This window comes from Bubalus bubalis, chromosome 1 (assembly GCF_019923935.1).
Source record: "Bubalus bubalis isolate 160015118507 breed Murrah chromosome 1, NDDB_SH_1, whole genome shotgun sequence".
NCBI lineage: Eukaryota > Metazoa > Chordata > Mammalia > Artiodactyla > Bovidae > Bubalus > Bubalus bubalis.
Window position 1 is genome coordinate 18,736,493 of NC_059157.1, and position 24,369 is coordinate 18,760,861.

Sequence of the window (24,369 nt, forward strand, 5' to 3'; positions counted from 1 at the left end):
TCAAAGTAGTGAAAGTTAGTCACTCAGTCATATGTGTCTGAGTCTTTGTGAGCCCATGGACTGTAGCCCACCAGGCTCCTCTGTCCATGGAGTTGTCCAGGCAAGAATACTAGAGTGGGTTGCCATTTCCTTCTCCAGGGGATTGTCCAAACCCAGGGATCAAACCCAGGTCTCCTGCATTGCGGGCAGACACTTTACCAACTGAGCCAGCAGGGAAGCCACTGTTGAAAGTATAGAGACTAATTACAGCTGTTGTATGGGGAGACCAGTTGGCCCCTCAGGAAGCGTCTCTGAGGATGTCAGTAGGACATAGGTTGGTGCTTAGCTCTATGGGTGCAAGAGCTAAGGTTTCAGTGCACTCCTCTAGCAGGCTAGGGATGAACCCAGAGGCTTTCAACCATAAAGTTTATTTCTCACTTATGCTCCGTGTCTATTGTTGATGGGTTATAGCTCTACTCCATGTCATCCTCACTCCAGGATCAGTAGACACAGTGCCCCAACCTGGAATATGGCAGGTGAAAAAAACAAGACAGTGAATCACAAGCTAGCTCTTAAGGCTTCGCTTAGTTATTACATGTGTCACATTCCATTAGCCTAAGCAAGTCACATGCCACTCCTATGTTTAACAGGGCAGTATAATCTTCCTTCAAGAAGAGGTAATTATGAACAATTACACAACCTACCATAGAAGCCTTTGGATTTGGCAATTGGGAAATCATTGGTGACCTTTGAATAGACCTTAACTGAAGACTTGGATACTAATAATAATAGCTATAATTTGCTGATTGCTTGCTGTAATCCACATACTCTGGTGAATGGCTTACCTTTATGGTCTCATTTAATCCTTGTTTGATAGCCATGATGTTTGATGATCCTGGAATGAGGATGACATGGAGTAGAGCTATGACCCATCCACAATAGACACGGAGCATGAGTGAGAAATAAGTGATGAAGTGATCACTCACCTGGAGCCAGACATCCTGGAATGTGAAGTCAAGTGGGCCTTAGGAAGCATCACTACGAACAAAGCTAGTGGAGGTGATGGAATTCCAGTTGAGCTATTTCAAATTCTAAAAGATGATGCTGTGATAATGCTGCACTGGGTATGCCAGCAAATTTGGAAAACTCAGCAGCGGCCACAGGACTGGAAAAGGTCAGTTTTCATTCCAATCCCAAAGAAAGGAAATGCCAAAGAATGCTCAAACTACCGCACAATTGCACTCATCTCACACGCTAGTAAAGTAATGGTAAAAATTCTCCAAGCCAGGCTTCAACAGTACATGAACCGTGAACTTCCAGATGTTCAAGCTGGATTAAGAAAAGGCAGAGGAACCAGAGATTAAATTGCCAACATCTGTTGGATCACCGAAAAAGCAAGAGAGTTCCTGAAAAACATCTACTTCTGCTTTATTGACTACTCCAAAGACTTTGACTGTGTGGATCACAACAAACTCTGGAAAATTCTGAAAGAGATGGGAATACCAGACTACTTTACCTGCCTCCTGAGAAATCTGAATGCAGGTCAAGAAGCAACAATTAGAACTGGACATGGAACAACAGATTGGTTCAAAATTAGTAAAGGAGTATGTCAAGGCTGTATATTGTCACCCTGTTTATTTGACTTGTATGCAGAGTACATCCTGCAAAATGCCAGGCTGGATGAAGCACAAGCTGGAATCAAGATTGCTGGGAGGAATATCAATAACCTCAGATATGCAGATGATACCATTCTTGTGGCAGAAAGTGAAGAAGAACTAAAGAGCCTCCTGATAAAAGTGAAAGAGGAGAGTGAAAAGTTGGCTTAAAACTCAATATTCAGAAAACTAAGATCATGGCATCCGGTCCCATTATTTCATGGCAAATAGATGGGGAAACAATGGAAACAATGACAAACTTTATTTTGGGGGGCTCCAAAAGCACTGAAGATGGTGACTGCAGCCAAGAAAACATGCTTCCTCCTTGGAAGGAAAGCTATGACTAACCTAGACAGCATATTAAAAAGCAGAGACATTACTTTGCCAACAAAGGTCCATCTAGTCAAAAGCTGCAGTTTTTCCAGTAATCATGAATGGATGTGAGAGTTGGACTATAAAGAAAGCTAAATGCCAAAGAATGGATGCTTTTGAACTGTGGTGTTGGAGAAGACTCTTCAGAGTACCTTGGATTGCAAGGAGATACAATCAGTCAATCCTAAAGGAAATCAGTCCTGAATATTCATTGGAAGGACTGATGCTGAATCTGAAACGCCAATACTTTGGCCACCTGATGCAAAAAACTGACTCATTGGAAAAGACCCTGATGCTGGGAAAGATTGAAGGCAGGAGGAGAAAGGGACGACAGAGGATGAGATGGCTGGATGGCATCACCGACTCAATGGACATGAGTTTGATCAAGCTCCCGGAATTGGTGATGGACAGGGAAGCCTGGCATGTTGCAGTCCATGGGGTCGCAAAGAGTTGGACATGACTGAGCCACTGAACTGACTGAACTAAATTCTTATGGGCTGTGTGTTTGTGACCCCCTCAATTCATACATTGAAACCCCCAGTGTGATGGTATTAGGTGATAGTGTCTTTGGGAGGTAATTAGGTGGGTGGAGCCTTCATGGCATGATTGGTTCTTATAAGAAGAGAGGGGAGAGAGCTTGATTCCTTTCTTTCAGTCACTTTGTTCTCTGCCACGTGAGGACACAGCAAGAAGGCAGCCGTCTGCAATCCAGGAAGCAGGCTGTCACAAAACACTGGTTCTGTTGACTCCTTCATCTTGGGTTTTCTGGCTTCCAGAAGTGTGAGATATAAATGTTTGTTGTTGAAGCCACCCAGTCTGTGGTAATTTGTTATAGCAGCCCAAGCTGCCTGAGAAAATCCTTTTCATCACAGGTGAGGAAGCACAGGTTTACAAAGATTAAATATTGCCTCAAGGCCATATGACTACTAGTAAGTGGTGGATCGTGCTTCCTAGGTGGAGCTAGTGGTAAAGAATCCGCCCGCAGTGCAGAAGACCGGGTTTGATCCCTGGGCTGGGAAGATCCCCTGGAGGAGGGAATGGCAACCCACTCCAGTATTCTTGCCTGGAGAATCCCCATGGACAGAGGAGCCTGGCGGGCAACAGTCCGTGGGGTCACATAGTCAGACACGACTGAGCGCACACAGCAGCAGTGGCAACAGATAAAGCAAAGCTCTCTGGGGACTTCCCTGGTGGCCCAGTTTAAGACTCCACACTCCCAATGCAAAAGGTACAGGTTTGACCCCTGGCCAGGAAACTATTATCCCACATGCCACACGGCATGGCCAAAAGCAAACAAAAAAAAAAAAAAAAAAAAAAAAGGAAAAGAGAGGAAAAACTATCTGCCCTCCCCCTATTTGCCTAGAAGCGGGATATAAATTTGTGAAGGTTGCCCCTTCCTCTGTCTGTCAGGAAGGTTGAAAGTTAATCATTGGAGACAACTTTGGATCCTTGTCATCACAGAGATGGCAGCAGAGGAAGGCAGGAGACAGACTTTACTAACGAGCCCTCCTTTTGCATTAGTTTCTCCAGATGTCTGCCTTTACACAGTCTACCATCCTAGAAGTTCAACGTCCTTTTTGCTCAAAACTCTCATCAGTTCTCTAAAATTGTATTGTTCTTTTGTTAAGATGCTGAGGGACTTCCCTGGTTGTCCAGTGGTTAGGACTCTGCACTTTCACTGCAGAGGGTGAGGGTTCAATTCCTGCTGGGGAAACTAGGGTCCCGAAAGCAGAACAGTGCGGCCAAAAACAAAAGGTGCTAAGTAAGTTCCACTTGTAACCACCTCTTTGGGTTACTCATCTCTTGGTACTACCGTGTGTGTGTGTGATGCACATGCTAATAAACTAAACTTCTGCTTTTTCTCTGGTTAGTCTGCCTTTTGTTAGTCTAATAACAGGACACCCCAGTCTGAGAACCTACGATGGGGTAAAAAGACTTTTTCCCTCCCTTACTGGGTAAATGATTGAGACAGAAGCAGGGTCCTAGAAAGATATTTTCAGGAATGGGCAGCCTGCATCAGAAGGCAGGGTAAATTCTCCAAGTGAGCAGAGACTGTCAATGCTAGAGAAACCTACTTACTTTAGCTCATGATCTGTGTGGATGTGGGCTAATTTTGTTCTGTTGGCTAATTTGTTCTGTCAGCTATTTTGAGAAGGTAGTTATCTAATTAGTTGAGATGGATCAACTGGTGAGGAGAGTTGAAAGGCAGTAATTATTTGATAGAATGAAGTAAATTTTGTTTTTTGCTTTACCCAGTTTTCCTCTACCAAGCAATTATTTAGTGTGAAAAATCAAAATGTAAAATTAAGCCACTACATAAAAAAAAAAAAATGAAGTTCTGATACAGGCTATGATATAGGGGAAACTTGAAAACATTATATCAAGTGGAAAAGCCAGACACAAAAAGACAAACACTCTGTTGTTCCACGTATATAAAGTGTCTAGAATTAGGGTAAATTCATAGAGATAGAGAGCAGTTTAAGGGGACTTCCCTGGTGGTCCAGGGGCTGACACTCTGTGCTCCCAATGCAGGGGCCCAGGTTTGATCCCTGGTCAGGGAACTAGATCCCACATACCGCAACAAAGACCCAGTGCAGCCAAATCAATAAAGATAAATATTATAAAACGGAAGTAGATTGGAAGTGAGCAGGCACTGAGGAGAAGAGGAAATGGTAAGTTATCCCTTAATGGGTACAGGGTATCTGTCTGAGGTGATGAAAACTTTTAGAAATTATGATGATAATTTCACAGTATCTTGAATGTGATTAATGCCACAAAATTGTATGTGTGTGTATATATATATATATATATATATATATATATGACCTGGGTTTGATTCCCTGGTCTGGAAGATCCCTAGGAGAAGGAAATGGCAACCCACTCCAGTATTCTTGCCTGGAAAATCCCATGGGCAGAGGAGCCAGAGGAGCCTGGTGGGCTACACAGTCCATGGGGTCACAAAGAGTTGGACATGACTTAGCAACTAAACCACAACCACAATATATCACAATTAAACAAAATGGTAAAAAATAATTTAAACACCGTGTTGGAATTAATCATGTGGTTATATTGAGTTGTTCCTTGGGGTAAGAGGGTTTGGATAGGCCAGGAGGGAAAAATTTTTTTTTAAAATATACAAAGTATATTTCCCTGAAGAAGTCACCACACTGTCTACCAAAGTGTATGCAAAGTGAAGCATTCATGAGATAAGACATAAATTGCTATTGCATTAGTAGCTTGGATCCTTCTTCATATAATTTGACATTCACCACACCCTTCTGACCTGGAAATATTGAGGCTATAGTAATTAAACTATTGAAGCATCAGTTGTGGAGATGGTGTAAATAGCCATTCCTATAAATCATCACATCCCTCACCTCAGATTGAAATGTTTTTCCTATTCCTTCCCTGAGCCCTGGCTAGAAGTTGCTTCAGAAGCCATCCACATGGTGTCTATATTGTGTAACAAGGATGAAAAGGCAGAATGCAAGTCTGTATGTTTAACCTCACGTCTTGAATTCTCTGAAATGAGGCTAACTTGGGCTGATGTTTGGAAATGTGGTTATCATTCAGTCATCACATAGTCAACATTACCAGTAGACAAGAACGGAATCCTTTTCTAGTTCACTGGTAAGTGTGTTGTCCACGTGTAAGTATGTTTGACACAAAAATGGCCTATTTACAGGCCATATAGGGACTTAATTTTTGATACCACTTGAAGAGCACCTTTAGCGTGCAGGATATCACCCAAGAGTGTTTTGAATGAATGCAGTCATTGCTTTCAGTGTTATGACTTAGTCACAGCAAATAGCCAGAACAGAGAGAAATGATGCCACTGGTTGATGTTGTTGATCATTTATTTATTTTAATGATTTGCTGGGGTGTTTAGGAGAGGGTTTCAAGTTGGACAATGATAATAACAGCTATAATTTTGGGGTAAAGGTGGGGGCAGTTGAGATTTGAGGGTTAGTATTATAAGCAACATATTCTAATATTGGCATTAGAAGGGTTAACATGTCCTACAGGTGTTCCAGGCCTTCTGGGATGGCTCAGTTGGTAAAGAATCCACCTGCAATGCAGGAGACTGCTTTCAATGCAGGAGACCTGGTTCAATCCCTGGGTCAGGAAGATCCCCTGGAGAAGGAAATGGCAATCCATTCCAGTATTCTTGCCTGGGAAATCCCATGGACAGAAGAGCCTGGTGGGCTACAGTCCGTGGGGTCACAAGAATTGTACACAACTTAGCAACTAGAACACCACCACCACCACATAGGTGTTCCAGCTGGCTGAAATGAGACAGAATATTGAAATAAAGGAATGCTTGTGAGCATTTTGTCCAAGTACTTAAACAAGGAGGCCATAGACCTGGGTTGGCTCCAAAGCCTTGGTAAGTCTACACGTGAAACAATGACCTAAGGCAGAGTCACTGGAATCCAAAAAAATGAAACTTAAGAACTAATCACCAATAGCCAACTAGGATTTCCCAATAAGGCAGCCACTTAAGAGCTGTAACCAATCAATACTTTCTTTGATTTGCGTCCTTGTCTTCTCTGTAAAAAAACCTTTGCCCTAATTTCTATGGAGTGGAGTGCTAATCATTTTTGGTTTGGGGCTAATTTGAATTGGCATTTGCTCAAACTCTTCAGAATTTTAATGTACCTTAGTACCTTAGTTTATCTTCTAACTTCCTTGCATGCTGTCCATCTGGTAAATCTAGTTCTGTCAAAGCATGATTCTCTAATTGTTAAAATCCTGTCTCAAGTGATTAGTAAGGAGCATGTATGTATCCAAGTTTTATTCGGTTCAGTTCAGTTCAGTCGCTCAGTTGTGTCCGACTCTTTGCGACCCCATGAATTGCAGCACGCCAGGCCTTCCTATCCATCACCAACTCCCGGAGTTCACTCAAACTCATGTCCATCAAGTCGGTGACGCCAAGTTTTGTTAAACACTAGTAAAAAACGAAGACCACTCAAATGAGAAGAGAGATCACATCCCTTGCTACAATGTTAAGCAAGAGAGTCAGCCACCATCTCTTGCATTTAGCAGAGATTCAAAGGCAATCATGGGGAGGGGAAGCTTTATAGAGGGAAAAAAAGTGGGGGGGGGGGGGAGGTGGTGGGTGTAGAAAGCTTCTAGTATGCGCTGGAAGGGAAACTTGGAGAAAGGATGTCTGAAACAGGAAAGTTGGCAGCCTTTGGGTAAATCTTGACCATTCTGAGCTGATTGCTGCAGAGGTTGTGGCTTGGTTTCTCAAGTCGGCCAGAGTTTTATAAGCATATATGGTTTAGCCACTGTTCATTTATAGGAATTCTCTCATTCATTAAGAAGGAAGCTAGCAGAATGGTAGAACTGATTCCATGAGTAAATTGAGACTTACATGGTAAATTGGTACTTACATAATCACTGGGGAAGGGATGAAATAAAAATAAATTTATACAAAACTGGCTTATGTTTCTCAGGACAATGTAATTTTAAGCTTTGGAATTTTTTTTTCAGTTTATGACTACTCCTCCTCATTACACCTCATCAATTTTTCCTGGGTTATAAAACCTTTGAGTCCTAATAAATTGTTTTCCAAATGAAGTTATGTTTCCCGAGGGTGTCAAATGAATATCAAGTGTGTTTATTACAAAATCCCATAGAATGAAATCAATTTTAAAAAGCCATACAGGGACTTCCCTGGTTGCCTTCCAATGAGGGGGCAGTGGGTTCGATCCCTGGTAGGGGAACTAAGATCCCACAGGCTGCTGGGCAACTAAGCCCTTACACCACAACTAGAGCAGGAGCCTGCCTGTCACAGTGAAGCCTCAGCACAGGCAAAATAAATAAAATAAAAATGTAAAAAAATACCCAATCATCTTTTGGCTTTATTTCCAAGTTTTGATTAAAAATTTATGTATTATCTCATTCAATCTTCACAACAATCCAATGAAAGTAACCCATTGTGGTAGCTCAATTATTATTCCCATTTCTCAGATGTGAAAATCAAAACACAAGTAACTTGAGTAACCAGAATTAAGTAAAGGACAGCTATAAAATAGTAGAGCACTGGCCGTGCGGTCGCTTCAGGCTGCAGGAGTGAGGCAAGGCCAGCACCACAATTTGGCATGGTCCAATACATTGCAGGCTGTGGACAAGGGCAGTTGTCTTTTTTGCCGCTTAATTTTTATTTTTACCCCTTTACGCTGTTGAATCCCAATCCTTTCCTAAGAGAGTTTACAGGGATGGGGGTTCGGAGTTCAGAAACCGGACTTTGCTTTAGAATTTGCCTTTGCTAGCTGTAATGTCTCGAGCCAGTCATTTAGTTTCACTGGATCTCGTTTCAGTTGTGTAGAGAGAGAGCTGGAACAACGTTCTCCGAATTTTAGGTGATGGTGAATAGCATCTAATGTAAAGTCGCACCATTTTAGCTGCGGCTACTCGACTCCGGGAGTTGGTGATGGACAGGGAGGCCTGGCGTGCTGCAGTCCACGGGGTCGCGAAGAGTCGGACACGACTGAGGGACTGAACTGAACCGACTCAACTCCTAGTTACGTCCCGCCCCCAATCATCCTCCCGTTGTCATGGAGATCGGGACGCCCAAGTTGGTAGAGTCCCCTCCCGCGATACCTGGGCGGAGCACGGGATGACGCACGCGCGTTCTCAGCGGCCGAGGCGCCGCGGTGCCTACCGGGACTGAGCTCCCAGTCGCCCGATCAGGAAGTGGCGGGCGGAGCTGGGGGAAGAGTCGCCGCCTCAGCCGCCGCCGCCAGTGCGAAGACCCCCGAGCTGGCGGGGCAGCGCTGGGCATGCGTGCCGGGCGGCGGAGGCGCTGACAACGAGCCCGAAGCGGCAGCCACGCGGGCGTGGGCGGCTGGTCCAGGCGGAGGCTCTGGGAGGCGGCGGCGGGGCGCGTGGGGCGGCCCTCCTGGCTCAGGTAGGAGCTGCGGACGCCGGGTTTGGGGCGCGGAGCCCCAGCCTGTTGTTTTTCGGGGCCTCCTCCCATTCCCGGGGGCACGCGGCCTCCCATCCCGCGGGAAGCCGCGGCTGCGGTTCCCTGCCCAAAACGCTTGACCCGGTTACAGCTTTTCGGGAGCATTGTTTCTGAGGCCGGAGGTTCAGTGAGCAAAGTTTTGGGTTGGAAAGAGGGGAAATTCGAATTGGAGAGCTGGTCGTGCCTCTTCTGAGCCCCCAAACTTACATTGGCTGTAGCCACACGGACCAGGTGTGTGGAGTTTGGGGAACCGCGGCGCCCAGCCAAGTAAAGGCTGTGATTTAGGCGCTCCTTCACGGATTTTTTTTTTTTTTTTTTCCAGCTGCTTCTTGGAAACCTAGTTTGGAATGATTCCTAACCTTGAGTTATAATAGTTTTCTGCAGAGTTTAAAGACATTTTCCAAAACAAGTCCCTGCGGTACTTTTTCCCCTTCCACTTCTACATTGCTGTCTTTTCAGCGGTAAGCAGTCTCTTCTCAGCTTGCCGGCTGGCTATTCAAAGCAATATGGGCCCCTGCGAGGCTCAGGCAGGCAAATGAAGCAAGAGAGGAAAGAGTTGAAAGGTTGAAAGAAATCAAATGATAAAGTGGATAAATGATAAAGTCAGATGATAAAATGGGAGGAATGTGGGCTTTGCAGTTACAAGATTTTCACTGAACTTTTGGCTTCTCAGTGGGGAACACGTGAACTCACTGAGTTGTGGCAGTGATGTGTGTGTTAATGTAAAAACGGGGAGGTTGATGTGTCCTGTTTACTACACGGGTCAGTACATATGAAACTCTACAGATGTGGAGTAGTCTTCTGAGAAAAAGGTGGAAAAGTTAGGCAGAGCATGTGACGGTGAAAGACATTAAACCTTCTGTTCTAGGGACCATTGAACTTTACCCATACCACACAGGTCGCTTTTGTTTTGGAGGCTTTTACCAGCATTTTAGGTCTGGAATAAGGAGCACCTGGTTTAGGAATCAGTCTCCTGGCGTCCAGGCTGGGTATTTTCAGCTGTGTGATCTTAACTCTGCCTCCTCAGGTGTAATAGGATAAATACCTGCTATCTCATAGAGTTGTGAGGATCAAATGCTGTTAACATCCAGGTCTTTGTAAACTGTAAGACTTTTATTTAAATCTGTGTTAAAATCGTGATTATAAAAGCCTGGGTTAATAATCTGTCTTTACAAAGCGAAATCAGCAGATGTTTGTTGTTTTAAGCTTGTTTCCCCCACCACGTCATTGGGGAATTCTCCTTTCTTGTTCTAATACACTTTCCCTTCCCCAAGACTGTCTTCTGCCTTCCTCACCTGGGTATAATCACTGGGTTATTTCTTTTCAGATCCAAGTCAAAATAATAGTTCTGAAATAACACGTTGGTCTAGCTTTGCTACTTAAAAAATCACTTTCACAAACATTTTCTCATTTTATTCTTACAATTGGGCTAGATGTAGACAGCATGGTAGTATCCTCATTTTACTTATGATGAAATTGGATTTAGAGAGGTCTAGTGGATTCCCTAGGTCATGTTACTGTGAGGGGTCAGAATTTAGGGAGGTCTTAGATTTGAGGTCCAGGGTCAGTGATTCTTCTTTCCTTAACTAAAGTTTGACAAGTTTATTTCTTATCAGTGCTTTTATAAAAATTTATTGAAGTATAGTTAATTTACAGTGTTTCTAATTTCTGCTGTATAGCAGAGTGGCTTAAACATACACTCTTTGTCATATTCTTTTCCATTACGCTTTATCACAGGATATTGGACATAGTTCCCTGGACTGTGCAGTAGGACCTGTGTATCCATTCTGTATCATAGTTTGCATTGGCCAGTCCCAAATTGCCAGCCCTTGCCTTCTATCCTCCCCTTCTTGCTTGACAACCACAAGCTTGTTCTCTACAATTGTGAGTCTCTTTTTGTTCCGTAGATGTGTTCCTTTATGTCATGTTTTAGATTCCACAAGTAATGAAATTGTATGGTATTTGTCTTTCTCTTTCATACTTAGTATGATAATCTCTAGGTCCATCCATATTGTGCATATAGAGTATTTTCGTTCTTTTTCATGACTGAGTGATATTCAGTGCTTACATTTTTAACTTTTAGCACGCTAAGTCACATTTTATTTATTCATTGCTTTTTAAGTGAGGGGCTGAGTGCTTTCATGTTCTCAAATGTAAGCTGCTTACATGAAGGCAAGGATTTATCTTCCAAAACTTTCCAAAGGCTGCAGTGCAGTAAAGTGCCAAACAGAAGACATTTAATAAAGGCTTGTAAAACGATTAACAGAGAGGCTAGGGCAATTTAAAGATGTTCTTCTGTTTGTTAGTCATTTACAAAATATTTATTGAGCTACCCCATGCCTGAAAGCTTCCAAAGTCTGAGAGTCTCTTTTTTGTCACAGAAGGGTGTGTGGGGTCTGGCTACTCGCTGCTCAAAAGCCCGTAAGCAGGCCAGGTTGGTGGAAAGGAAAGTTTGCTTATTTGAAATATAGCAGGCTGGGAGAGGGCATATGTCTGTCCAAAGGCCGATTGACTGCGCCCCCCCTCCCTCTCCCCCCGCATTGGCGGTGGGGCAAGAGCTTTTATAGATAAAAGAAGGGGGCTGTCGCAGAAACAGCACAGTCAGCTCTGACAGTTATCTTCACTTTGGTAATCAGTGGTCTGACCAGCGTCACCTTGGTTGCTTTAGGTACAGTTAATCTTCAGTTCCAGGGTCCATTTGTTCACATTTCTTTGAGGCCAGTTCTCAGAATTGTGGCAGCTTCTGTTGTGGATACAGTCTGGTCATCATGTAGTAACTTCTCCCACCTGGGGTTTCAGTATCTGTAAGACAAGCTCACAGGATATGGCTCAAATATTATCTGTAGTCCTTGAGAAAGAACTAAAGGTCCTTGACTGTGCTTAATGACTCTCAGTTCAGTCGCTCAGTCGTGTCCAACTCTTTGTGACCCCATGAATCGTAGCACGCCAGGCCTCCCTGTCCATCACCATCTCCCGGAGTTCACTCAAACTCATGTCCATTGAGTCGGTGATGCCTCATGCCATCCAGACATCTCATTCTCTGTCGTCCCCTTCTCCTCCTGCCCCTAGTCCCTCCCAGCATCAGAGTCTTTTCCAGTGAGTCAACTCTTCACATGAGGTGGCCAAAGTACTGGAGTTTCAGCTTTAGCATCATTCCTTCCAAAGAACACCCAGGGCTGATCTCCTCCAGAATGGACTGGTTGAATCTCCTTGCAGTCCAAGGGACTCTTATTTAGTCTCCTTTGATTGTTTTCCCTTGCTTCTTCATTTCTCACTTCTCTGAGTAAACTCTGAACCTTTCCACAGAAAGAAGGCAGGCAGAGGACTTGGTGGGGGCAAGGACCATAGGGTCCTGCTCCTTTTCATTTCCTCTGAGACTTCGCTTATGAGCTTATGAACACTAGTCTAAATAGTGTAGAAATCATTTACATGGTCATCTTATGTACTTCTGAGACTCTCCGTAGCGTTCTAGGGAGAGTTCAGACAAGAGAGGAGTGTTTTAAAATACTTCTTGAATAACCTGTGGTTTCTCTGGTTGTACTGAAATTGCTCAGAATGTTGAATTTTAAAACGGAAGAAAACCCAAAGAGATCTGTCTAGTCCCACCTCCTTCCAAAGCAGGAGTTTTCTGTAGATATTTCTTAACAAATATTAATTCAACCTCTTCATTATTTATGATATAGAGTCCCTCAGTTTGAAAATATGCTGCTGCTGCTGCTGCTAAGTCGCTTCAGTTGTGCCCGACTCGGTGCAGCCGCATAGACAGCAGCCCACCAGGCTCCTCTGTCCCTGGATTATTCAGGGACAAGAATACTGGAGTGGGTTGCCATTTCCTTCTCCAGTGCTTGAAAATATACCTTTTAATTAACAACTAATTCTGGTGGTTCTTTTTTTGCAATGAGCCTAAATCTGTCTCCTAATTTCTGCCCAGTGCTTCTGAAGCACCATTCTCCAGTAGGAAGACCATGTGAGCTGGGAGTGTCAGCCACACATGTAATTTAACATTTTCTAGTGGCCATAATTTAAGAAAAAAGAAAAAATAGGGCAAATTAATATTTTACTTAACCTAGTATATCCAAAATATTATTACATTAATCTCTAGTTATTACATAATCCATTTAAAATATTTCAGTAATTTAAAACGTTTTTTCACTGTCTTGAGTCTTTTTAGTTTTTTGGCTGCACCTCATGCCATTCAGGGATCTTAGCTCCCTGACCAGGGACTGAACCTGTGTTTCCAGCATTGTCAGTGCAGTCTTAACCACTGGAATATCAGGGAAGTCCCTGTATTGAGTCTTTTTATATCTGATGTGTATTTTACACTTAGAGTACATCTCAACTCTGTCCCCGCTTAAGGTGCTCAGTTGGCACTTCAGCCAGTGGCGGTCATCTTGGACAGCATAAGTTCTGGAGCTTTAGAGAATAATCCTGTTTTTCTTTACCAGTGCCTAGTGCAGTGCTTGGCACATAACAGGCACGAATTAAGGATTTTTTTTTTTAGTGAATGAGTAAGTGAATGAATACAAGTCCTGGAGAACTAGTAATAAAAGGCAATTTTGTTTGGGAAGTAACTTGTTGAGACCTGTGGATTTGGCATATAGATTTGAGTGACTTGAATCTGTATTAAAAAAAACTTATTTTTACCTTTGCAGCATTATGGATCCAAGCCTTTTGAGAGAACGGGAGCTGTTCAAAAAACGAGCTCTTTCCACTCCTGTAGTAGAAAAACGTTCTGTGTCTTCTGAGGCATCATCATCAAAGAAGAAAAAAGCAAAGCTAGAACATGGAGGATCATCGGGCTCTAAACAAAATTCTGGTTAGTAGAATTGACTATTTAGTTTTTATTTTTCAGGGAACCACTTAGTCATGGTAAGTTCATTTTTTACTTCAACATTCATATTGGTTCTTAGTTTGTTAAGTATAAGGGCTGGAATGATGAGTTTTTTTTTGGCTCTTAAGATGTTAATAGTTGTTTTGTAGTTAGAATTTAGGATATTATCTTAAAAAAAAGTTCATTGAGATTTAAATTACGTACCTTATAGTTCGCTCATTTTAAGTGTATAGTTCAAAGATTTTTAGTAGGTTCACAGCGTTGTGCAGCTGTTACTGCATTGAATTTTTGAACATTTCCATCACCCTCAAAAGATTCCTTGTGCCAATTGGTAGTCACTGCTTGTTCCCACCTCAGCCCCTGATAACTGATAATCTACTTTCTGTCTCTTTGCCTTTTCTGGACATTACATGTAAATGAAATTGTACAGAATATGTTCTTCAGTATGTGGCTTCTTTTTCCTGTCATCTGTTGAGATGATAATGTTGTTCTTGTTCTTTGTTAATATGGTGTTGTGTGCTGTGCTGGGCTCAGGCTTTGTGACCCTGTGAACTGTAGCCCATCAGGCTCCTCTGTTCATGGAATTTTCCAGGCAAGAATACTGGAATAGGTTGCCATTTCTTGCTCCAATTAATTAAATGGCAACCTACTCCAGTTAATTAATATGGTATTAATTAATTGATTTTCAGATGTTAAACCAGCCTTGCATTCTTGGAATAAATCCTGCTTGGTTATGGTGTATAATCCTTTGTTGTGTGATTCAGTTTGCTGATACTTTATTCAGTGTCCATCCGTGTCATCCCATATATCAGCATTTCATTGCATTTTTATTGCTGAAGAGTATTTCACTAGATGGATATACCACAATTTGCCTATCCTTTTCCTGTTAATGGACATTAGGGTTATTTCTACTTTCTGGCTGTTAAGAATAGTGCTGCTGGGAAGATTCATGTACAAGTCTTTGTGTGGGCGTGTGTATTTCCTGTTGGAAAGAGACCTGAGTGGAATTTCTGGGTTATGTGGTAAATTTATGTTTAACTTTTTAAGAAACTACCAGAATGGCTGTACCATATTACTTTTCACCATCAATGCATGCTGCTGCTGCTGCTGCTAAGTCACTTCAGTCGTGTCCAACTCTGTGCGACCCCATAGACGGCAGCCCACCATACTCCCCCGTCCCTGGGATTCTCTAGGCAAGAACAGTGGAGTGGGTTGCCATTTCCTTCTCCAATGCATGAAAGTGAAAAGTGAAAGTGAAGTCGCTCAGTCGTGTCTGACTCCTAGCCGACCCCATGGACTGCAGCCTACCAGCCTCCTCCGTCCATGGGATTTTCCAGGCAAGAGTACTGGAGTGGGGTGCCATTGCCTTCTCCACGTCAATGCATGAGGAATCTATTTTTTCTCATCCTTGCCATTTTGATTATAGCCTTTCTAGTGGATGTGAAGTGGTATCATTGTGGCTTTAATATGAATAAAATTTCATGTGCTGTTGATCATTCATGTGTCTTTTGATGAAATGTGTATTCAGATTGTTTTTTATTCCTATGAAAAAATTGAGTTGTCTTCCTATTGATTTGTAAAAGTTGTTGTTTTTCTGGAGGCAGGTAGAGGGGCATGCTATGGCTTGCGAGATCTTAGTTCCCTGACCAGTGATTGAATTCAGGCCTTGGGAGTGAAAGTGTGAAGTTCTAACCACTAGGCCACCTTGTGGAATTCCCTTACATGTGTTTCTGGTGTCATATTTAAGAAATCTTTGCCTAACCTAAGCTCATAAAAATATTTACTCCTGTGTTTTCTTCTAAGAGTTTTATAGTTTTAGCTCTCATATTTAGGCCTGTGATCCCTTGAGTTGATTTCTTAATGTGTGGTTTTAATGTAAGAGTCTAAATTCATCTTTTTGTGTGTGGTTATTCAGTTGTCCCTGTGCAATTTCTTGAGCAGGGGGAACCACTTTCTTCTCACTTTTGACTTGCATTGGCACCCTTGTTGAATATCAGTTGACTACAAATGAGTTTTTTTTTTTCCTTCTGGAATCTCAGTTAGTTTCCATTGACTCATACGTCTAGCCTCATGCAAAGATGGGCACAACAAAGGACAGAAATGGTATGGACGTAACAGAAGCAGAAGATATTAAGAGGTGGCAAGAATACACAGAAGAATTATACAAAAAAGATCTTCACTACCCAGATAATCACAACGGTGTGATTACTCACCTAGAGCCAGACATCCTGGAATGAGAAGTCAAATGGGCCTTAGGAAGCATCACTACGAAAAAAGCTAGTGGAGGTGGTGGAATTCCAGTTGAACTATTCCAAATCCTAAAAGATGATGCTGTGAAAGTGCTGCACTCAATATGCCAGCAAATTTGGAAAACTCAGCAGTGGCCACAGGACTGGAAAAGGTCAGTTTTCATTCCAATCCCAAAGAAAGGCAATGCCAAAGAATGCTCAAACTACCGCACAGTTGCACTCATCTCACACACTAGTAAAGTAATGCTCAAAATTCTCCAAGCTGGGCTTCAACAGTATGCGAACCGTGAACTTCCAGATGTTCAAGCTGGATTTTGAAAAGGCACAGGAACCAGAGATCAAATTGCCAACATCTGCTGGATCATCAAAAAAGCAAGAGAGTTCCAGAAAAACATCTACTTCTGCTTTATTGACTACATCAAAGTAGTGGATCACGACAAACTGTGGAAAATTCTTGAAGAGACGGGAACACCAGACCACCCGACCTGCCTCCTGAGAAACCTGTGTGCAGGTCAAGAGGCAACAGTTGGAACTGGACATGGAACAACAGACTGGTTCTAAATAGGGAAAGGAGTTCGTCAAGGCTGTATATTGTCACCCTGCTTATTTATTTGCAGAGTACATCATTTAGAAATGCTGGGCTGGATGAAACACAAGCTGGAATCAAGATTGCCAGGAGAAACATCAATAACCTCAGATATGCAGATGACACCACCCTTATGGCAGAAAGCGAAGAAGAACTAAAGAGGCTCCTGATGAAACTGAAAAACAAGAGTGAAAAAGTTGGCTTAAAGCTCAACATTCAGAAAACTAAGATCATGGCATCTGGTCCCATCACTTCATGGCAAATAGATGGGGAAACAGTGGAAACAGTGACAGATTTTAGCTTTATGGGCTCCAAAATCACTGCAGATGGTGACTGCGGCCATGAAATGACACTTGCTCCTTGGAAGAAAAGTTATGACCAACCTAGACAACAAATTAAAAAGCAGAGACATTACTTTGCCAACAAAGGTCTGTGTAGTCAAAGCTATGGTTTTTCCAGTAGTCATGTATGGACGTGAGAATTGGACTATCAAGAAAGCTGAGCCCCGAAGAATTGATGGTTTTGAACTGTGGTGTTGGAGAAGACTCTTGAGAGTCCCTTGGACAGCAAGGAGATCCAACCAGTCCATCATAAAGGAAATCAGTCCTGAACATTCATTGGAAGGACTGATGCTGAAGCTGAAACTCCAATACTTTGGCCACCTGATGTGAAGAACTGACTCATTTGAAAAGACCCTGATGTTGGGAAATAAGGAAGGCAGGAGGAGAAGGGGACGACAGAGGATGAGATGATTGGATGGCATCACTGACTCAATGGACATGAGTTTGAGTAAACTCGGGGAGTTGGTGATGGACAGGGAGGCCTGGTGTGCTGCAGTCCATGGGGTCAGAAAGAATTGGACACAACTGAGCGACTGGACTGAACTGATGCCAGTACCACAGTCTCTTGATAGCTGTAGCATTCTGGTAACATTTTGGAATTGGGAGGTATAAGTCCTTCAGTCCTGTTACCTTTTTCAAGGTTGTTTTGGTTTCTCCTGGATCCTTTGCATTTCCACATAAATTTTAGGATCAGCTTGTTTTCATTTGTGAGAGTCACCTGTGATTTTGATGGAGATTGCATTGAGAATTGCTACCTTAACAATAGTAAGTCGTGCAGCCAGTTAATATGGCTGTCTTTGCATTTGTTTAGGTTTCTTATTTCTTTCAGCAATGGTTTGTAGTATTTAATGTGTAAGTCTTGCTCTATTAAATTCTAAATGTTTTTTTTTTGATATTGTGAATGAAATTATTTTCTTAATTTGGTATTTGGATTGTTAATTGCTACTATTAGAAATACACTATATTTGTGTACATTGATCTTGAACTCTGCAACTTTGCTGAACTCATTATTTCTAGTTTTTTTTTTATGTGAAGTTTTACGGATTATGTGAGATTGGGGCTTCCCTGGTGGTCCCGCAGTAAAGAACCCACCTGCCAATCCAGGGACCAGGATCAGTCCCTGGGTCAGGAAGATCCCTTGCAGAAGGAAATGGCAACCCACTCCAGTATTCTTGCCTGGGAAGTCCCATGGACAGAGGAGCCTGGTGGGCTGCAGTCCACAGGGTTGCACAGTCAGTGCGGCTTAGTGACTGAGCACAAGCACGTGTAAGATAATGGCATTTGTGAATAGGAAGTTTCACTTCAACTTTCCAGTTTGAATACCTTTTATTTCTTTTTCTTGTCAATATTGGCTACTAATAGTAGTAAGTGTGAACATCTTTGCCTTGTTCCTAATCTTAGGGGGCAAGCATTCAGTCTTTCATGTTGTAATATTTTGTTAGCTGCAGGGAGTTCCCCTCTATTTCTGTTTGTTGAGAACTTTTAATATAACTGTGTAGTGGCTACTATTAAATGCTTTTTTGGCATCCATTGACATGTTTGTTCTTTTTCTTATTAATGTGGATATTATGCTAATAGATTTTTAAATGTTAAACCAACCGTATATTCTTGGAATAAATTCTACTTGGCTGTGGTGTGTAATCCTTTTTGTTGTAGGATTCACTTTGTTGATGTTTTGTACAGGATTTCTGTATCTCTATTCATGAGGGATATGATATGGTCTGTAGTTTTTTGTGCCTGTTGGGTATTTCTGGCCATAAAATGATTTGTGAGGTATTTCCTTTTCCTCTGTTGTCTGGAAAGGTTTGATAAAAATTTCTTCTTAAATATTTGATAAAATTCCCATGGAAAGCCTTTTGGGCCTGATCTTTCCTTTGTGGGATGCTCTTCATAGAAGTTTCTTCTTATAGATCTGTTCAGATTTTCTGTTCCCTCTTGTGTTAATTTTGGTACTCTGTGTCTTTCTTAGGAGTTTGTCCATTTCATCATCTACATTGTCCAGAGTTTTTCAGACTATTCCCTGGCAATGCTTTGATTTCTGTATGATCAGTAGTGCTATCCCTCCCCGCTTTAGTTTCTGATTTTAGGAATTTTGTTGTTGTTTATTTGTTTTGGTTAGTCTCGCTTAAAGGTTTGCCAATTTTGTTGATATTTTTTTTTAATAAAAAGCTAACTCTTGGTTTCATTGCTTTCTCTCTGTTTTTCTGGTTTTTTAAAATTTTATTTATTTCTACTTCATAATTTCTTCCCTTCTGCTTATTTTGGGTTTAGTTTACTCTTATTATTTTTTAGAGAACTAGATCAGTGTAACTTAGTTCACAACAGAAATTATTTACCTCCTTCAAAGTATAGCAGTAGTAATCTTTACTGATGTCATCTTACGTGGTTTTCAGACTGTTTTACTAACTGATGTTAAAGCAAAGCCAATCTTTCTATCAAAGCAGGTTTATCATTCTTACTAGCACATACATTAGGTTTGACTATCTCTTCTTTTAGTTAAATTTTAAATCAAAATTCTTTTTGTTTTTAAGTTTAATTTTTTGGCTCTCTTGTGCCCCCCAGGGATCCTGCCTATGGCCCCTGCATAAGGAGCATGGATTCTTAACCACTGGACTTTCAAAAGTCCCTTAATGAAATTCATATTGAGTTAATTCATAGTAAAGAAAATTTTGGGCTTCCCAAAAGGGGTTCAGTGGTAAAAAAAAATCAGCCTGCAATGCAGGAGACGTAGGAGATTTGAGTTTGATCCTTGAGTTGGGAAGATTTCTTGGAAAAGGAAATGGCGACCTACTCCAGTATTCTTGACTGGAAAATTCCATGGACAGAGGAGCTTGGCAGGCTACAGTCCATGGGGTCTCAAAGAGTCAGACACAAATGACTGACTAAACACACATGCACGAACAAAATTTTAGAAACTGTTTTAAGCATTAGCAGAAATCTACTCTTAGAACTAGTCTCTTTTATCTACTTAAGAATATCTTTTGGAGAAGGAAATGACAACCTGCTGGGAGCCGTAGAGAGGCACTCCACTCATGGCAAAGGTCATGAGGAAGGAGGCTCGGCATACACAAAGGCGGGGTCGAGCCTCAGGAGTCCCCCTGGATATTCTCGAGCATCTACCCCCAAAAAACCAGAGTCTGCCTACTTTATTGCTTTGTGCTCTCACCTCTGACTTTACTGGGGGCTGTCCCCCACCACCATCTCGCTCTCTCTGACAAAGAGTTAACTTACAGCTCCAGTTAATAAGTTCCTGGGCATTAGGAGTGTTTAAATCCAAACCCCTCAGATAGCTCTCTAACTCGCCTGACAAGTTTACCGGGACTCCTACAGCTATGCATACGATTGTTTACAGTCTCCCAGCCTCGAGAGGCACTGGAAGCTTAAGATATTCAAATAGCTTAGAGCCTCTCAGAGAGTTAGAAACTGTCAGAATAAACATAGTTTTGGAAGTTTTGGCCACAGCAATCAGAGCAGAAAAAGAAATAAAAGGAATCCAAATTGGAAAAGAAGAAGTAAAGCTCTCACTGTTTGCAGATGACATGATCCTCTACATAGAAAACCCTAAAGACTCCACCAGAAAATTACTAAAACTAATCAATGACTATAGTAAAGTTGCAGGATATAAAATCAACACACAGAAATCACTTGCATTCCTATACACTAATAATGAGAAAACAGAAAGAGAAATTAAGGAAACAATTCCATTCACCATTGCAACGGAAAGAATAAAATACTTAGGAATATATCTACCTAAAGAAACTAAAGACCTATATATAGAAAACTATAAAACACTGGTGAAAGAAATCAAAGAGGACACTAACAGATGGAGAAATATACCATGTTCATGGATTGGAAGAATCAATATAGTGAAAATGAGTATACTACCCAAAGCAATCTATAGATTCAATGCAATCCCTATCAAGCTACCAACAGTATGAGGTACCATTTCACACCAGTCAGAATGGCTGCGATCCAAAAGTCTACAAGTAATAAATGCTGGAGAGGGTGTGGAGAAAAGGGAACCCTCTTACACTGTTGGTGGGAATGCAAACTAGTACAGCCACTATGGAGAACAGTGTGGAGATCCCTTAAAAAACTGGAAATAGACCTGCCTTATGATCCAGCAATCCCACTGCTGGGCATACACACTGAGGAAACCAGAAGGGAAAGAGACACGTGTACCCCAATGTTCATCGCAGCACTGTTTATAATAGCCAGGACATGGAAGCAACCTAGATGTCCATCAGCAGATGAATGGATAAGAAAGCTGTGGTACATATACACAATGGAGTATTACTCAGCCATTCAAAAGAATACATTTGAATCAGTTCTACTGAGGTGGATGAAACTGGAGCCTATTATACAGAGTGAAGTAAGCCAGAAAGAAAAACACCAATACAGTATACTAACGCATATATATGGAATTTAGAAAGATGGTAACAATAACCCTGTGTACGAGACAGCAAAAGAGACACTGATGTATAGAACAGTCTTATGGACTCTGAGAGAGAGGGAGAGGGTGGGAAGATTTGGGAGAATGGCATTGAAACATGTAAAATATCATGTATGAAACGAGTTGCCAGTCCAGGTTTGATGCACGATACTGGATGCTTGGGGCTGGTGCACTGGGACGACCCAGAGGGATGGAATGGGGAGGGAGGAGGGAGGAGGGTTCAGGATGGGGAACACATGTATACCTGTGGTGGATTCATTTTGATATTTGGCAAAACTAATACAATTATGTAAAGTTTAAAAATAAAATTAAAAAAAAATAAAATTAAAATAAATAAATAAATAAAAATAAAATAAAATAAAACTAGTAAAAGATTTCATTGATGAGCCAATGCTTGCTGCCAAGTTTCCACATCCCCTGTATTGTATCCTTGAATGTGTATTAATTAATATAGCTGGTATGTAGAAAAAATAAGCAGTGGCCTTGGTGTTAGCAACTTTAGACCCTTAAGGTAATAAATTCTTTCCTTTGTTGTAAACCTACTGCACCTCTGCCCTATAGGATTGCAACTTTATCTAACACCTTTGGAGGATGGTGCTAAACCTTAAAATAATTACTCTTAGAGAAAATAAGTCTTACAGTTGACAAACCTTTGTCAAGAGTCATAAAATGTTAATAGGCCTTCTGGCCAGAAGATGATGTAAATCACCTAAACCATTTGTATACGATAAATTTGCAGGAAAGAAACCCTAGTTTTTGATAAGGATCAAAGACTGCTGACTTTGCATGATTTCACATCCCCTATTATCCTCTATGTGCAACTTAGGGTATAAAAGCCCCTGTTGAAAATAAAGCTACGGGCCTTGCTCACCAAAGCTTGGTCTTCCCATGTCATTCTTTCTTTTTCTCAATTTCTGGCTGAAGTTTCCATCTGGAGCGCGGAGGTCCTCTGCGACCATTTATTTGCCTGGGCTTCTAAGACCCACTCGAGAAGGTGTCTAAGGTGGGGCACCTTCCGCTATCCGAGAGGGTGCCTGCAGCCTCCGTGGTCAGAGCTAACCTGGTGTCACAGGTTATATTGATTTTCCACGTAAACCAAGCTACTCAGCCTCTTTTCTCCACTGAATTTTCCTACTGAGCTATCCTCATTCTATTACTCTTTATGTCTCTAATTAATATTTAAATAAATCACCGATGCCGTCTCTCCTTCAAATACCCTGGATCAGCCGGGGCTGGTCCCCAGCAACAACCGACTCCAGTATTCCTGCCTGGAGGACCTCATGGATGCAGGAGCCTGGCGGGCTACAGTCCATGGGGTTGCAGAGTTGGACACGACTGAACGTCTGAGCAAGAATATCTTTGCTCCAAAATCTCAGTAGCTTAAAACAGCGAAGGTTTGTTTCTGTTTCATATCACATGTTTGTCATGTGTTGACAGGGGTCTTAACTCATTGTAGTCACTCAAGGACCCAAGCTGACATAGTAGGTGATACATCAAATGTTGTTGGTTTCAATGACTGAGGGAAAGAGAACTCTGGAAAATCTTGCCTGGCAGTTAAATGCTCTGGTTTGTACTTCCCTGGTGGCTCAAATGATAAAGAATCCGCCTGCAATGCAGGAGACCTGGGTTTGATCCCTGGGTCAGGAAAATCCCCTGGAGAAGGGAATGGCAACCACTCCAATATTCTTGCCTGGAGAATCCCATGGACAGAGGAGCCTGGTGGGCTCCAGTCCATGGGGTCGCAAAGAGTTGGACACAGCTGAGAGACTAGCACTTGGAGGTGACACATATCACTTCCTCTCGTAGCTCATTGACCAGACCTCATCACAGGGCTATGTACCCCACCACTTCCATGTGCTGAATGAGAGGGGAGCTTGAAATACTGGGTGTAAACAGCAAAGACTGCCATAGCACCCTAACCTGGGTCATTATCACGGGATTGCCCGGTCAGCTGCTTGCTGGGTCTCCTGGGCTCGCCTCTCTCCTGGCCATTCTGTTTACCTCCGTCAGTGATTTTCCGCTGATGAATCTGACCTCAGTGTTCTTACCCTAGGTCCTAGTGCCACTGGCTTGGAGCCCCTCCAACATGCTTTGCTTTCTTTTGCCTCTTGGTCTTTGGTCATAGTATTTCCTCTTAACAGAACTTTCTTTCTTACCTCCTTCCCTCTTTCCTTTGGTGAGCTCCTATTTCTCTTTTAGGTTTCAGCCTAAAAGTCCTTTCCACTTGCCAGTTTGTGTTCATTGTTTAGCCTTTCAGTTCCCACAGCACTCCCTGTTCTGACAAAGCTGTTTGTGCTACTCTAATTACATGATTGTGCATGCTTAGTCCGCTCAGTCATGTCCGATTCTCTGCAACCCTTTGGGCTGTGGGCTGCAGTCTGTAGTCTGCCAGGCTCTTGAGTCCATAGGATTTTCCCCATGGGAGATTCTCTAGACCAGAGTACTAGAGTGGGTTGCCATGCCCTCCTCCAGGGGATCTTCCCAATGCAGGGATTGAACTTGCATCTCCTGTGTCTCCTGCACTGCAGGCAGATTCTTTACCCACTGAGCCATGATTACCTGTTTGCTGTTGTAACCTAATCACTCTCACAGAGAAGCACGCAATACGTGCTTTTTGAACGTATTGCATTCATTTTTTTGAACGAGTTAAATAAATTACAGAGTAAGGTAGGGAAAAGATAGTGTTCATGGTCAAAAAGTCTGGTTATTAAAGGACCTGTATGCTTCCCATCTATGGCATGGACCCCAAGTTTTTCAGTTTATGAAAATGTGGTTTTAACAATTGCTCCGAATTGCTCCTGGTTACCAAAATATTTTGTATATCTAAGTTTCAGAAGTCCTTTGATAGTTGATTATGTGATTTGTGTTAGTTTCTAACGTTAGAAGAAAAATATAGAAAATAAATACTCTAGGTACTTCCCTGGTGGTCT

The 24,369-nt window shown here is 42.1% G+C and overlaps 1 protein-coding gene across 3 annotated transcripts in view; it reads left to right on the forward strand.

Annotated features, from left to right (window-relative positions):
- The first annotated feature begins 8,617 nt into the window (after positions 1 to 8,617).
- GTF2E2 (general transcription factor IIE subunit 2) overlaps positions 8,618 to 24,369 on the forward strand; it is an 87,336-nt gene continuing 71,584 nt past the window's right edge. Inside the window, exons 1-3 of one of the 3 annotated variants that reach the window (XM_044936236.1) lie at positions 8,628 to 8,922; positions 9,302 to 9,440; positions 13,632 to 13,795. In XM_044936236.1, coding sequence (XP_044792171.1) covers positions 13,636 to 13,795 — 160 coding nt within the window. In that variant the 5' untranslated portion in view covers positions 8,628 to 8,922; positions 9,302 to 9,440; positions 13,632 to 13,635. Of the gene's footprint in view, positions 8,923 to 9,301; positions 9,441 to 13,631; positions 13,796 to 24,369 lie in introns of all 3 variants that reach the window. The other 2 variants (XM_044936249.1, XM_006076201.3) reach the window with 2 other exon arrangements.